Source organism: Tachypleus tridentatus, chromosome 10 (assembly GCF_004210375.1).
Source record: "Tachypleus tridentatus isolate NWPU-2018 chromosome 10, ASM421037v1, whole genome shotgun sequence".
Lineage (NCBI taxonomy): Eukaryota > Metazoa > Arthropoda > Merostomata > Xiphosura > Limulidae > Tachypleus > Tachypleus tridentatus.
In genome coordinates, this window is record NC_134834.1 from 47976955 (window position 1) to 47993188 (window position 16234).

Below are 16234 nucleotides of genomic sequence, written 5' to 3' on the forward strand. Positions count from 1 at the left end.
TAGAAACAGTAACCAGTTTAGTCTCATTAATAACTATAACCAGTCTAGTCTCATCAGTAACAGTAATCTGTCTAGCGTCATTAGTAACAGCAACCAGTCTAGTCTCGTTAGTAAGAGTAACCAATCTAGTCTCATTAATAACAATAACCAGTGTAGTCTCATTAGTAACAGTAACCAGTGTAGTCTCATTAGTAACAGTAACCCGTGTAGTCTCATTAGCTGTTTGTTTAATGAGAAGAAGAACTCGCATAAACTCTGTTGGATTTAAGGGTGAATCATAATGAAAATACAACATTTAAGTATTCAACTCATTAAAATCTTGGATTACATGTTATTAGTTCTTCTAAAGAATTAGAATTAGCATATTCAACCTTAATAAAACCTGATGTTCACGTGAGGTTAGCTGTCAGTTCAGGAACCTGTAGGATTCAACTGTAGTCATTCTAAACTAATAACCAGATATAAGACAGCCAGACAGAAGTGCCTTCTGTAACAAGGGCTGAACCAGGCTTTTCGTAAATATTAACAATATTAATTACTTCTCTGAAAGGTAATCGCAGCTAATGTACAAATGTTGCAGAATTAAAGCTTCAAACTGCCCACGTATGCAGCTTTAAATACGAACGTTTTAGCAGGTTTTTGGATACGCAAACTTTAATTTGAGGTTCCGTTGTAGCCGATATTTAAAAAAAATGTTTTTCCTGCAGTACCAATTAAATGGCCTCTTGTACTTGACGAGATACATTGTCAAAGTTGATTTATTATAGCTGTATTCTTATTGAAGTTATTTCTTAGAACTCTAACAGTGTACTGTGATATTGCGTAATTGACTGTAGCATGAAAGACTTCTTTATTTAATTTATTTTTCGATAGAATTACTAAAATATTTTATTTAACTGTATTCCAAAAATATTCCATTAGAAGAAATAAATTAATTTTCACTGCCTTTAAAAAATAACAGAGTATGTAATAAAGTCCTGTATTTTAAAGACAGTGAAAACTAAAAAAAACGAACTTTTTTATCAACGTTATAAGAACTTATAAAAAGTGTTTTCAGAAATGCAGTAAAGAAGCTAATTTTGTTCTGACTGGAGTCGTGGAAGTAACAAATTTCTTAATAAAAATGTCCTCTTTTTCTTTAAATTATTAAATAATGTTTCCATTAACCGTCTTTTGCTTGTTTGGAATTAACACCAAAACTATATAATGAGCTATCTATGCTTTACCCACCACGGGTATCGAAACCCAGTTTCTAACTGTGTGAGTCCTCAAATATACCGCTGTGTCACTGGGTAGTTAATCGTCTTTTAAATCAAGTTCGAGGATGAACTTAATTGCCGTAATATATTTCTAGTTCTTAAAAATAAAATTTCAAAGTAATATAAAATATACACGTTATGACAATTAATCAAGATTAATATTTAGTTCAACTTATAATGCCAACTGCTTTTCTTTTTTGATGTTGTCATTGAGTCAACTTTCACACAATTTGGAAAATACATTAAATCTCTAACTCAAACAAAAATAATGTGGTAATATCTTGATAATCAATATATTAATTTCTCCAAATACGTACTAGGAACCTGATGATTACATGAAATAGTATCAGTAACACGCATGCAAAACATTAACAAGTCTATATGGTATGGCTAAATTATAAGTATATACTCACATTTAAACATTTAGGCTTTCATGGTATTCATTACATAATAAATAATATTTATTATAAAATTTATGAAAATAAATAAAAATATAATAACAGGTCAACTACACCATATCAGCTACATCTAGTCCCGATAAGACTTTTCTTGAAAACCAGGACTTGTCTGATCAGGATGGGATTTAACAAAAATGACAGTGATCGAAACGCTACTTATAAAATCAATTACTTAAACAACGGTTTTGATATAGACTATATTAAGTTGGTAAACTGTACTTTCTAACAAATTTCTTAACAGTTTTGACAGCGTAAAATGCTCTGCAACCTGCAGAAAAATTTAACTGTGGATAATGAATTCAAAAACAATCATACGTTACTATTTTGATATGTTACACTAGAAATTAGAAGTAGGATGTATTTATGTTACCCTTAAAAAAAAAGTAAATATAAGTTGCATAATTAAATACAAATTAACAGCTTCAATTAAACAAAACTCGATTAACATTATAATAAAATAACTAGGTTTGTTTAGGCTTGTGTGTTTGTTTCGGACTTTTGTGTAAAGGTACACAAGTAGAACCTGCTCTAGTCATCCCCAAGTTTGAGCTGAAAGACAAGAGAAATAGGCAACTAAGTCAAACAGAAGCTTATATTTATATGTTTGAGTTCAAATTCACACATCTGTGCTCTATCCATCACGTTGAGTTATGACTGGCTTAAACTGACCATTTTATTTTAATGGTCTTACATCTTTTGTCAAAAAAGCATATGAGTACATTTTTCAATGGGATGTACAGTAAAATAGAACTATGTTTAATTGAAACTCTCTTCTTCTATATTTCTTGATTAGACCATCACTTATTTTATTTCCGTTGTTTTTTGTGCTTAGATACTCAAAATACTTACAGTTTAAGACTAAGTTAATACATACTTAATATCAACTGTTGTGATATTGTATTCTGAGGTTAATTTTAAAAATCTTGTTTGAGTATGACTTATAGCTGAATAACTTCGACGTGTTTTCAATATTTTGGCAATTGCCATTAGTTTAAAAATATGTCGAGTATCAAAAATGAAGTACATATAGTAAATACTTTAACAAATCCAAATTTAACATGAAGACTTATTTAAATAACTGATTTTTAAATGGATTTTCATGAAGACCATATTTATTTAGAGTATTTGCAATATAATGTTAACAATAAGTAATACTTCCCATATATACATATATACAGACACGCACATTTGTAACCAACAGTTTAGGTCTGTAATCGACGTTTATAAATTGTACATTTAATTTAATCGATAAAATATTGTACGATTTAGGAATTTCAACACAATACATAATATTAGTTTTAAAAAACTAAGTCATATATCTCTGGTAGAGTTTGTAAGAAACATCTCCTTCAAAATGGCAAAAATCTTCGTTTAATTGTTGGTTCTCTCATTATTCTCATTTAATACTGGTATTCATTGCTGTTACTTAAGTTTGTTTTATATTTATATTTTTTTACTTCTAAAGCGTACTGGTTATGTATTGAGTGAAGGATGCGATCATGTTAATTTGTATAATAACTGATGCATTTCATCTATTATAGCAATTTGTACGTTTCATAATTCTTTCTCACACGTTGAAACTGTTTCTGAGTAATACGTGTAATCAGTTTTCAGCGGAAACTTGTTAGACTGCAATTAAAAGGAAAATCATACAGAAGTGACAAAACATTTTGCAAGATTTAGTATACGTTACTTTCCGAAAGTTTTGTTTTGATTAATTAATCTTAAAATTGCTTTAAGAACTGGATTTTAATAATGACAGTGAAATTTTGAAATTAATCTACCGTAAAATGAACTATAAGATATTGTTTTAATGTGGCTAAATGTTAATATCAACTGATTTATTTCAACACTGTTTTTGTGCTTAAAAAACTTAAGCAATGCTACAAAGAAAAGTTACATCAACTATAAAACTACTTTTGCGCACGCGAAATGGCCATTTATATAAATTATAAATGGATAGAAAAAAAAAACAAATGCCTTTATTTGTTCACTTACAGGAAGAAGCTAGAGTTTCTCAAACAGAAATAATCATACCATAAATATGTGTCCTAAGTATTCAAAATTTGCTTTTAAGTTTTGAATTTACTTATGGTATCAAGCATTGTGATTCATTGTTCGTTTTTTTATCAATTATTTGACTTTTTTATGAAATTCTTATTGTGTGATTGATATCATATAAATTGGTCACATGGGCGTTCTCTGTAATTACTCAGGAATGCAAATATAATTGAATAATGATTAAGAATAAACACAAATTGCCAGAGAAAATAGAAAAAACATAATAAGTGCGTAAAGAGGAAAGCTGGGAACATTTAGAATATTTAGTATGATAGGACAGTACTATTTAACTAGTGTATTAAGTGTATTTCCAAAACGACTTCCCTTTCTTTCAGGAAACACTTATTTCATCGTCTTGTCCCTCTGATAAATATAAAATTTTTAGGTAAATCGGCGCATGGAATTCAAGTGAATGTTTTCACACTGGGTCTTCGAACTTGTGTATCTAGAATTGTAGGTATTAGCTGTACCTCTGGAACGCCCTCTGTAACTATGGCCCATACACTTACACTTGAATGTGTTTTTGAATTCTTTTCGGAATTTTGCTGAAAAAAAAGAGACGAGGAACGCAGAGTTCATTTTTTCAATATAAATAAAAAATTAATTAGGGTTATAATCAAAACACGGAAAAATTCTTACTATGTTCAATCTGAATATAATTTATTTTACATTGATTTCATCTAAATTTGTTCGTGTTTTATATTAAAAATTCTTATAACATTTTACACTTTTTCTCATATTAAAAAGAAACTAGCGGTGCATATAACTTCATAGACTTAAAATATAAAAAAAACTACAACGTTTTTATAGAATTAAATAAAGACAGTGGTTGTCGTTGTTATATTACAAAATGTACAGTTAAACCACAGAACGCTCTTTGTCACATTTCATGACGATTGGCCATGGTTACTGTAAGTTACGTTAGACACAAAACAATTAAGTGTAACTTAAGCTATATTAAAGTTAAATATGCTAACTGTTAAACGTAAACGTAAAATATGCTCACTTTTATAAAAAAAAACATATTTTGAGTTGATTAATCACCTGTAGCAGAAATATATTTATTGTGCTGTTACTTTTGTAATTATTTGGGTAAACATCTTTGCATACAATTTTTATAAAAGTGAAAATATGGTAACAACTTAGGGTGTCATTTTTGTCAAGTATTGTGTTTATATAAACATTTGAAAACAAAATACTTCTAAAACTTATAACTGAACTTATACGAGTTGTGGACGCACTTGTATTAAGTTAATGGTATCTAAGTACATTTAAGATGTCAACAATTTGTAAATTACGTAGATGCTAGAGAGGCGAGATTATATGATGAGGGGAACATAAAAATCAATAAGTAAAATCGTTGAAAATTTGTTCATGTTTGATCAATTGCATATGAATATCTTTTATGATATCAATAACTTGAAAACAAAATTATGATGAGCTACAAGTCCTTACAAAAGTTTAGTTTTTAGAATTGAGTGATATTACTGCATTCAGTGTGATAATGTATAATATAGAACCATATACAGTTTTTGCAGCATTCTCTTTTTCAAAGTTAAGCACAAACTTACACATTGGACTAACTGTTTTCTCCCACCAAGAATATATTGAAAATCAGGTTTCAGAGTCTGCAGACATACCATTGTGCTGCTGAGGGACGTGAATAATATGAGAGAACTGAAATGTTCAAAGGATATGGGATTCCATTTAATGACTTGCTCTGATCTGCTTAACGTAAAAACTGCTAGCTCTGCATTTGTTATGACTGGTCGTTGATTTTATACAGTGACAAGAACTACCTGTGTAATTTAGATCTGAAATAAGTTAGTTAAACAGTTTGATAGAGAATATGTTGGAGTAACTTTGAAAAAATTTAGTGGCTGATATGATGTGAATTGCATTGCGTAATTTGACCACTGGTCCTAGTTGTAGAGCGCATTCACCTTTAAATGCCTGGGCGCACCACGAACATCAAAATGTAAAGTACCAAAATAATCGAGAAGATTTCTGGTTACCCTGTCAATTTTTTAATCTGGTAGGCTAATGCTGTCAACCATAAAGAACGAACGTTTCACGTGTAGTTTGAATGTATGTTTACCCTATAAAACAGCCGACAGGGATTACTTCGTAAGGTTAGACAACCGCTTTCTATTCATCAGTAACTAGTTAAAATATTGAATTCATAATGGTGACGAACTGTACCAGAGACTTTTTAGAACCTAACTGAAATCATGCTTCGCAGAATAGCAGCAATTATTTAGGACAAAAGTGGTGCTAATCGCATTATAATGTTAATGTGGTAATCACCAGGACATCCTAAATTTACCGAGTGACTGTTTCCGCTTTCGTGGAGATCATCGAAGGCTCTCATACTGTTACGTTTTTTTTACCTCTACATCGTCTAACGAACACGCTTCCTCATTAATAGCTCTGAAGTTTTCATTCAGCCATCAGTTAACTGTAGGAGGATATAGTGTTGAATGGTCGACCATTCACCATGAACAAATCATACCGCCCGTAGGGCTACTACTTCTACCTGCTGAGACAATGCAAACTGTTCTTGTGAAGCTCGGCTAATGTGTGCTTGCTGATTTTACATTTTTGAAGTATCTTCAAAATATTTTGAAACTATCTAACTTGCGATGTGTTACACATTATTTCCAAACTAATATAGATATTATAATACACTTATGGAGAGAAAAATGGAGAAAGAGTAGATTTCTTGAAATTCAGTTATATCAAATGTACTAGATCATCTAATAAAGCCTGTTGCCACCAGGGATGTAGCTAATACCAGCATTTATTTAACCATTATCTTATAAGTTATTTTAGTGTGGCTTGCTGCTTAATGTTTTTTCATGACATAGTTTTCATGTTGCATGGGTAAAGTTTCTGTAGTAAAAACTGACTAATTATACAAAACTTAGTAAATGTATTAAAACAAAGAAATACGAAACTATTTAATTCAAGTTATTAGAAACAAAATTAATTTTCTACCTACCACTCATGAAATTATAAATAATAGGATTGGTGGCGCTGTTGGCGTAACACAACCAATGAGAGAGGAGAGATACTACAGAGGTGGCATGCGTCTGGGGTAATCCTATAGTGTACCTATGAATCAGAAATTCCAAATATATCAATGCGTTCCATTTCCTCTTCCATAGTTATTTTTATTCCATTCACAAGGGATTGATGATAAATTGATGGTTTTAAAATGGATTCAGTTTATTTTCTTAACACATGTACTAATTGTATAGAGGTTATCTAGTGAACTCGTTTCAGATTTTTCATACGGACCTATTGGACGAGGAAATGGCATATCGACGAATACATAAACAGATACGTGCTTTAAAGCAAACTGCAACTCACAAAAGTGATAAAAAATAAAACGTCCTAAAAATTATCTGTAAAAAGTTATCTGTAACTAAATATTTACACCCGTGTAAACATCCAATCAAACTTAAATGAATTGCATTATTTATTTTATATAAGTTAGGAGAATAATAACTTTTTAATTATAACTTAATAATATATTTTATGAATCTAATTAATGTTGAACAATTATATCACTTTTAATCAAATATCTTTTTGTTGAATGTACAAAAAAACACAAAACTTGTCGACTGATAGACATAAGCATTTTATTTGTATTATTAATAGTCAAATAATTATTCTTTTTTACCAATATTTTAAGTCTTATGTGTTATATACGTTCAAGGTTTGTAGAGGCTGTTTTTCATTTTTCAACTTAAACTATCTTTTGCGTGGAATAAATTTTTTCTTGTAAGAGATTTAACGTAGGTAAATTGTGTCATATCGTTATTTAAAGTGCAAGTGAATCACTTAACTTATAAACGTTTTGCTTGATGAATAGTTGAAGCAAGAAACATTTTTCTTGTGTTAAAAATGTTAGAGTTGAGATTTCTTGTTGTATTGACTTATTTGTATTTGACTGTATTGTCTCTTTTGCATTTCAACTCTTGTTTATGTTAAACTCGACTAACCTGAGAGTGTTGATTAGGTGCACCGGAAGGTAACAGATACCAAAAATCACTACCACAGCGATGAGCATCTTAGCGGCTTTCTGTCTGGATTGGATTTGGCCTTCACAGCTGGGATTCACAGAACAGATGCGTAACTTTCCGTTTCTGCAGGACTGATTTAGTGTAACTGGCACCGAAATAGAAGAGAGACATTAGAGCTTCAAGTACCAGATATACAATTGCTAAAGAGTATTTTATTTTATGATTAGTTATCGCTAAGTCAATTACGTGTCAAAATATTCACGTGTTCTGTCTGTTTATCTATTTGTTACGTTTACGTTATTGATGTTGAAATTACAAGCTTGAGCACTTAAGTCTATTTAAAAAATAATAATGGTGTGCTACACAAAGCTTCATATAGTTAGCCAAAACAAAACGGGGAAGCAATTTTCTTCTAATATATTTTCCGACTTTCCTGGACATATGCCAGAGTTTTTAAGTCTGCACGCGCGCATTTATAACATACCAAACTATCAAATTTTCCTTACAGTTTTAACTAATTCACACCGAATTAACCCTTGATATATCGATATTTCAGATTACGGCACTGCAGAGAAATATATTCAAACAACGTTTACAATTTAATTGTAGACAACACAATGTATATTTTTTATTTATAAAGAAATATATGATTTTACCTATCATCATATATTATCTATTATATATTTATTATCAGATAACGTAATGAAATACCTTAGTGATTGCATAAGCTGCGCCGAAATGTTTTTGTCTTGTGAAGGTACTGAGATCAAATAAATAGGAAGGAACCCTGTATTTTTATCCCGACTTTTTATTTTTTAAATTTTTTATAATTTTACTAGTTTCACGTTTTCTTAATATAATAATTGTTATAATACTTATTGTCTAAAATAGTCTTAGTGTTCTAGTGGATAATAAATTCATGTATTTAGTGATCGCAAGTTCTGTTTATCTCGGGTCGTTCCTACCACAAGTAGGAAACATCATCTGTTCGTACTATCTAGGCTTTACTACTTCTCACAGTTTTGTTTTATTCTGAGGTAATATATCAATATTGAGTTTTTATTTGTTTCTGTGTTGTTCATTGCCGTTTTTTTAAACTTGTGTTAGCATATTCATCCATTTAAGGACATAGCACATTGTATTGTCGAATGGTCTAGAATTTACCATGAACTATATATATATATAATATGATAATCATGTTATACATATTAAATCTGTGGTGACGCATCTCTTCATTGGCATATTCAAAACATTCTTATAGGATATGTAAAACATACAAATATTGATTTGCTTAATCTGGTCCTCTCTAGTTATATAAATATATATGTATATACATATTTTTTCATAAGTTAATTTAAGAGTTGATTTTAAGTGTCAACTTTGTATGGTGGATATTTAAGGTGGTAAAAACTGAAATGAAATTCTCTACACCACAGGTTGTGCGTTGTTTGATGATTTCACAAGAGGTCTTTGACATAATAATTTTGGCTCTTCGGTCACCAGAAAAGTCTTCTAATAATTAAATTACATAAATTTTCTAACTATAATATGACTGAGTGTACAGAGCTATCTTTACAGGGACAAGAAAAGCAATTGTCTACAACTTTAGAAGGGAAGATGCAAGTCCTACAGTAACTCTACACGTTTAGCTGTGACATATTGATATATTGTTGGTAGATATATCAAAAGTGTTGTTAGAAACTTAGTTCCCAGAAACAAAGAATAAAAAAATAAAACTAGATTAAATCTACAATTTATCTGTTTTATATATTTATTTTGGAAGTTTGTGAAAAGATACAGAAGATCTTTCTGCTCGTACTTGTCCTTAATTTCAAATTGATAGACCAGAGGGAAGACAACTTGTCAACACAGTGTATCTTCAACTCTTGGTTTCATTTCTTTAAAGAGCAGAATTTGTTTGCCATTCTTACAACATACTAATGACCCCAAAACACGGAAAACATTTGTACGGCAAAAGATCGTGATGTTGAATCATAGGATTCAGAATCTATGTACGTTAACTATAAGTTACGCATGATCCTGTACACAAAATAATATTATTAGTAAGAAGAGTGTACATAAAAGTAAGGCCTGCAGGTATCGAGATTACAATTATATAGAAGTGAAATTATAGATGATAAAATAATATTTAAACTTTGTGCACATAGTTAAACAGCCCATAGAAATGTAAAAACATGTTAATGATGAAGGATTATGGGTGAAAAATTAGCAATAATCTCAATCATCCAAAGGTATTCATAAATAATGCACAATAATTATCTTAATGTTAACATATGAAGGTAAGTGCACGTCATGTAACAACATCATGTCTTAGCTGATACCTTAAACATATTTTCGAACGTTTACGCTAGAAATGACAAAGATAACGTATAGGTAAGGTAAGATAAGTTAGCAAGATAGGTCTTTGAAACACAGGGGTCATTCAGGATCCAGCTTTGAGGATAAACTATTTATCCATTTCGTTACTTGTATGATTTTTTACTAGCTCATTCTATTATCCCTGTGTTTAACAATTATTCGTTTCTTTATTCGTACCTTGTCTGGGACAGCGCTCGGCTGATTAACTGGAAAGACCTAAAATACATTAATTTCCTTTTGCTTGAGAAAAGTGTTAAAATGAAATAAAATGAAAATTCTTTTAAAGTCGTTCTGTTATAAACAATTAAAGCGACTGTAAACTATTCTTAACGTTATATTTCTAATCTGCATAAGATATAACGTAAAAGTTGAAAGAAATTAGTGCTGTTATAAACACGGAAATATGGAAGAATATTTCGTCATCCCATTTTCATAATATGCCATAAATAAAAGAGACATGTTTTTACACTTAAATTTAATTCACATTGTTTTAACACATACTTTACTTTGTATGCTGTGAAGCTAATGAGCTACGTTAATGTAAATTACTTAAAACAAATCTAGCGTTAAGTTTCAAATAATTATGTTGTTTTTATTAAGATTAACGATAAGTTGAACCGTCTGAGTTCTTCCGATGTCTTTTATTACGATACTATGATGTTATTTCACTGACAGATTTCTTCCTTTTCGGCTAATTCACTGTCGGGTAGAATATCCATACAGTTATCGTAAACAACTCTAAATATTCCAAACCAGATGTATTTCAATTAAGAAATCAACTTAGTCTTAGACTATATAAGAGCATTACATATTTGCATTTTCAGGAACACTGTATTCTTATTTTACTGAACCATTAAATGCCCATCTTTATTGCGAGGCACTAAGAGAAAACTATAAATTCTCCTAAGCTTATTATAAAATGTAACATGTGACGCTTATTCTTCGTGCTGTACGTGCGAAATTAACCTAAGACAGAAATTGCTTCTTGTCTGCATAGGATGGAGTTGTCAGGTTTATGGTTTTAAGAAAAGAATCAGAAGGAAAGTTAACGCCGAAGACTTAAACCTGACATCTCGGAAACGTTCTTTTCGCGTCATATTCGTTTAAGAAATGAAAAATCTCTGAAACTATGGCACATGGACGGAGAAGACAACACAAATCATTTCAACTCGTTGATATTTATTTTTACTTCTCTTTGCTTATATTTTTGACAGATATCAATTAAAACCCACTCATGAAGTTTAAATATATTGGCGAGTATCCGCTGAAACTACAAACTCATTGGTATTTTTCTCTCTCTAATCTAAAAGAACTTTGACAACCATTATCATTATAGGAATGTATTATTTTTCATTTCATAGTTTAATTATTTTCGAATGGCAAGTGGTAGGAAAAGTGGTTGTTTTTAATTACTTTTCTATATTGTTGAAAGTACTTAAGGATCTTAGGGTTTTATTGATGCATTGTAAAAAGTTAGATGTTTAGGCTCTGTTAATGCAACACAAGGTTCAGAACAATGCAGACAAATTTATCAACTTCTTTGAAAAGCAAAACCATTTCCTATATATTTTCACTGATAGTAAGTATCCCATTTAAGTATCTAGAAAGTATTTGTTGATGTAAGAAAATACTCAAAATGTTATAACACGCCTCCTTTCTCACCATACAGAAACTTCTAGGCCCGATATGGTCAGGTGGGTTAAAGCGTTCGACTCGTAATCCGAGGGTCGCGGGTTCGAATCTTCGTCGCACCAAACATACTCGCCCTTTCAGCCGTGGGGGCATTATAATGTGACGGAGAATCCCACTGTTTGTTGGTAAAAGAGTAGCCCAAGCGTTGAAATTGAGTGGTGATGACTAGTTGCCTTCCCTCTAGTCTTACGCTGCTCATTTAGGGACAACTAGCGCAGGTAGCCCTCGTGTAGCTTTGCGCAAAATTTAAAACAAACAAATAAACAAACAGAAACCTTTGTAATATGTACTAAGGTACCTGATCGACTCTGTCGACGAGTTACTTCTGCCTCAGCGGACCCAGGTATATTCTTGTCCCACAGCACTCGAGCAATTTGGAAATAGGTCACGGTCATGAGCAGAAAAGGTGCTACATAAAGAGTAGCCACGATGTACAGTTGGTAAATGCGGGTGTAGAACTGGTCCCATGTATACGTGCAATCCATTAAGTAGTGAGTTTCAATGTGAAGGTTTGGATTAGGTCGGGTTTCAAGTACAATGACGTCCGGTAGCACCAGAAGAAAAGAGCCGATCCAGATAAGTAAGATTACGGTCTTGGCACGTGCTGTGGTACTTTTAAATCGAAGAGGAAAGCAGATGGCGTACCAGCGATCCAGAGAAATGAAAGTCAGGGTTAGGACTGAAACAGAAACGGACACACCCTGGAAAGAACAGATTTACTTAAGAAGGATACAGTTAATCATGGATAGGTATATTTTTTCCACGAGCCATGTCGAATACTAACTTACACATATGTTTATATTTAGCTTACGTTTTCACCTTACACCAAATAAATAACACTTTACTGTTTCTTTTCTGTGATTTTGCTATCCACCAGAGCGTGTGTTTGTGTGTGTTTTCTTATGGCAAAGTCACATCGAGCTATCTGCTGAGCCCACCGAGAAGAATCGAACCCTTGATTTTAGCGTTGTAAATCCGTAGACTTACCGCTGTACTAGCGGGGGACCCACCAAAGCGAAAGTGCATTTTACAAAATATTTGATTACGTGTGATGAAAAACTTGGTAACTTGTAAACATTACACGGTAGGCCCGGCATGGCCAGGTGGTTAGGGTGCTCGACTCGTAAGCTAAGGGTCGCGGGTTCGAATCCCTGCACACCAAACATGCTCGATCTTTAAGCCGTTGGGGCGTTATAATGTGATGGTCAATCCTACTGTAAAGAGTAGCCCAAGAGTTGACGGTAGGTGGTGATGACTATCTGCCTCCTCTCTGGTCTCACACTGCTAAATTCAAAAACAAACAAACAATTACACGGTATCACTCACTATTCATACAATAATCTGTATTACAAAATGGATCATAATGCAAATATATATTCAGTCATGCCAAGCTTCAGTGGGCTAATCATACACAAACCTAATCAAGATGATATTAAATCGGTTTTCCAGTTGTTTGTGTGTATCGATTTTTTTAGACAAATTTTTAAGTTTTTAAAGTAAGGAATTATTGTTAGGTACACAACTTGACAGTGTTGGACGTCATATTTTGAATATTATGTGTATGAATTTTTATGTTGCTACTTTTTAATTAAGTTGGAAAGATTAGCCTAACTGGTAAGTTTCTTCTTTTAATATAACGTCTACGTAAAACTGAAAAACTAGAGAACCAAAATAACGTATTCAGCACACCATCGATGTCCTGATCAGTATGCACAGAAAGAGTTGTATAAATATGTAAGTAATATGAATAGTTTTGCTTATAAAAACCCACAAAACAATAAAAAAGCAAGGAGTGTCTGATAATTTCTAACAAACAAGTTATTAAATGATATATATATATATATTATTCTGTAAAGACGCCATGCAGTTCTTGAATATCTCCTGAATGAAAATATATATTACAGGTTCTTTAAGAAATAACTTCAGATATCGTACAAAATGATTTAGCCAATACCTACCCAGTTCTTTATTTATACTTTAATATAAATGAAGAAATATACATTTGTATTGAAATTAATATAACCTTTTAACCGGTTTCATGTAGTACGTGTCTCTGCTCAGAGATGATACTGAAATTTGCAATTATTGGCCCATATCATGTACGGGTGTTCACGTGCATAAACAACGTTTGAATGAGATGATTAAGATAAATCCACGTGAACACCCGTGCATGAATAGGATCAACAAGTACGCAAATGATCTAAGTATCTGAAGAAAGACTTTCATGTTGAAAAACCCAATTAAAGACTTCGATTTTTTTCATCCAAGAAGATTGATTGCGGTATCTTTAACCCTTCAATTCCATCAAAGCAAAAATAAATGTAAAAAGGTACAAAGTACTTGTTACGACTTTTGACTTTTTTTTTTTCATCCGAGAAGATTGATTATGGCATCTTTAACCTTTCTCTTCCATTTAAGCAAAAATAACTCAATTAAAAAAATAAAAGTACGAAGTATTTTTTACAACTCGTACGTTTGACAAAACCTAGGAAAGAAACTTAAGTGTAGAACGTATCATTAAAGGATATAATCCCACATGAACTAGGACCAAAATTCGTTACTATACGTGAGCTGTGTATCCTAAAACCACCAAACAACTTTCAAACAAATCCAAATTCATTATTATAGCATCTCTTAGGACAAAACGAGAAAACGTTTGTTTGTGTTTTTAAAAACAATTATATATATTCGCTCGCTAACGTTAGATTAAAACACAAAAGGTATTAATCGGCTATTATATTCTTCTGAAACATAATTATCACCTGGTTTATTATTGGGATATATTATTATAATTGATATGAAAATTCTTAAAGAAACAAACCTAAATATCCATATATATGTATATTTATATAATTTTATACGGAAACTTACTTTACGGATTTTGTTGTCGTGATAAATGATTACAACACATTATAAAAGTGATAGTTCGTGTACGAGTAACTAAGGTAACACAAAATATATTTTCTTATCCTCAGATAGCGAACGAACTGTTACTTTCAGTTTCGAATACCATACCGTATAAAATTATAATTGTTATAGCCACTACTTTCATTACACATTCATCACAATGTCATTTTATCTTAGAAGAAAACTAGAACGAACAAAATAACTATTTGATATAACTTCTTAAAATAGGTATTTAAATAAATAAAACAACAACAATGACATTCATCATCAAAGTTTAAGACTTTTTGTAAATGTAGAAACGTGTATGCAGAAAGAAATGAAGTTATGTTTCCTTATCCAAGTTTTTGCATTTATTACAGTTTGATTTTAAAACAATGCCTTCAGTTTAATGAAGTTCAAGTTAAAAAACTATTCATGTTAGGTACAAAGTTCATTGCGTTTAAACATTCGTGATTGATGTGATTAAAGTGCATGCTTTTATTACACTTACCTCTGTTTCAGTATAATTTAGTTAAATTCGTTTAGGCTTTCTGTTTTGTGTTTTGTTACTTACGTAAGCTAAAAACTGAGTATTGTACAGCGTATTTTTTGCTCAGAATGCAATAATTTCAAGCACAGTAATAAACGAGGAACATTTCGAGATATAATTACCTACATAAGAGGATCATCCTTTCGTTCGTCCAAATTTTACAATAATTCATTTACAAACTTTTGTGTTTCTTTTTGTTTTGTTTCCCGCACAGTTTTTCGTATGACATAATTGATTAAAAATTGGGACTGATTTTTAACGGATGTTTCTAAAACGTTAAATCCATTAACCTACAGTCTTGTTGACTTTAAACAATTAGATTAAGTGAAAACAAACGAAGTTTAAAATAAATAGTGATACATATTAGGTTGAACATATTTGATAAAAATCTTGTCTAAATAGAGATGTATTTATTATTTTTCTCTCATTAGGCCTCAAAGAGTTTCAATTCTTCTCTTTAGTGTTAGTAGCTACTCAACAGGACATTATTTCAGTACCTCAACTAAATAACCAAACTTAGCAGTAAAAGTACTTTCCTTTGATTACAAAGGTCAAGTTAAAAGACTTGTCATCCTGTGAATCGGTGAACATTCTTACGAAAAGCAAAGACAAATAGCACATGAAACTGAAAAGTGGATTTTTTATTCAACTTCATTTTAAAGTTTCTATCAAACAGAAGCAAAAAATAACCAGAAAGGAAAACAGATGTTAACGTTAATATTCAAGATAGTTAATATTCCAAAATGATACATATAGTTTGTTTGGAATTTCGTGCAAAGCTACACGAAGGCTATTTGCGCTTGCCGTCCACAATTTAGCAGCTGATTATAACCACTCACCGCCAACTGTTGGGTTACTTTCTTTCTGACAATTATTGGGATTGACCACAACAATATAATGTCCCAAAGGCTGAAAAATGTG

At 31.4% G+C, this 16234-nt stretch overlaps 1 protein-coding gene across 1 annotated transcript in view; it reads right to left on the bottom strand.

Annotated features, from left to right (window-relative positions):
• Positions 1-3703: 3703 nt before the first annotated feature.
• Positions 3704-16234, bottom strand: part of LOC143228057 (orexin/Hypocretin receptor type 1-like) — a 63613-nt gene continuing 51082 nt past the window's right edge. The window contains exons 3-6 of the mRNA XM_076459396.1: positions 12176-12578; positions 7786-7951; positions 6780-6892; positions 3704-4323 (exon numbers count right to left, since the gene is read on the bottom strand). Of these exons, the coding sequence (XP_076315511.1) occupies positions 4160-4323; positions 6780-6892; positions 7786-7951; positions 12176-12578 (846 nt within the window). The 3' untranslated portion in view covers positions 3704-4159. The remainder of the gene's footprint in view (positions 4324-6779; positions 6893-7785; positions 7952-12175; positions 12579-16234) is intronic.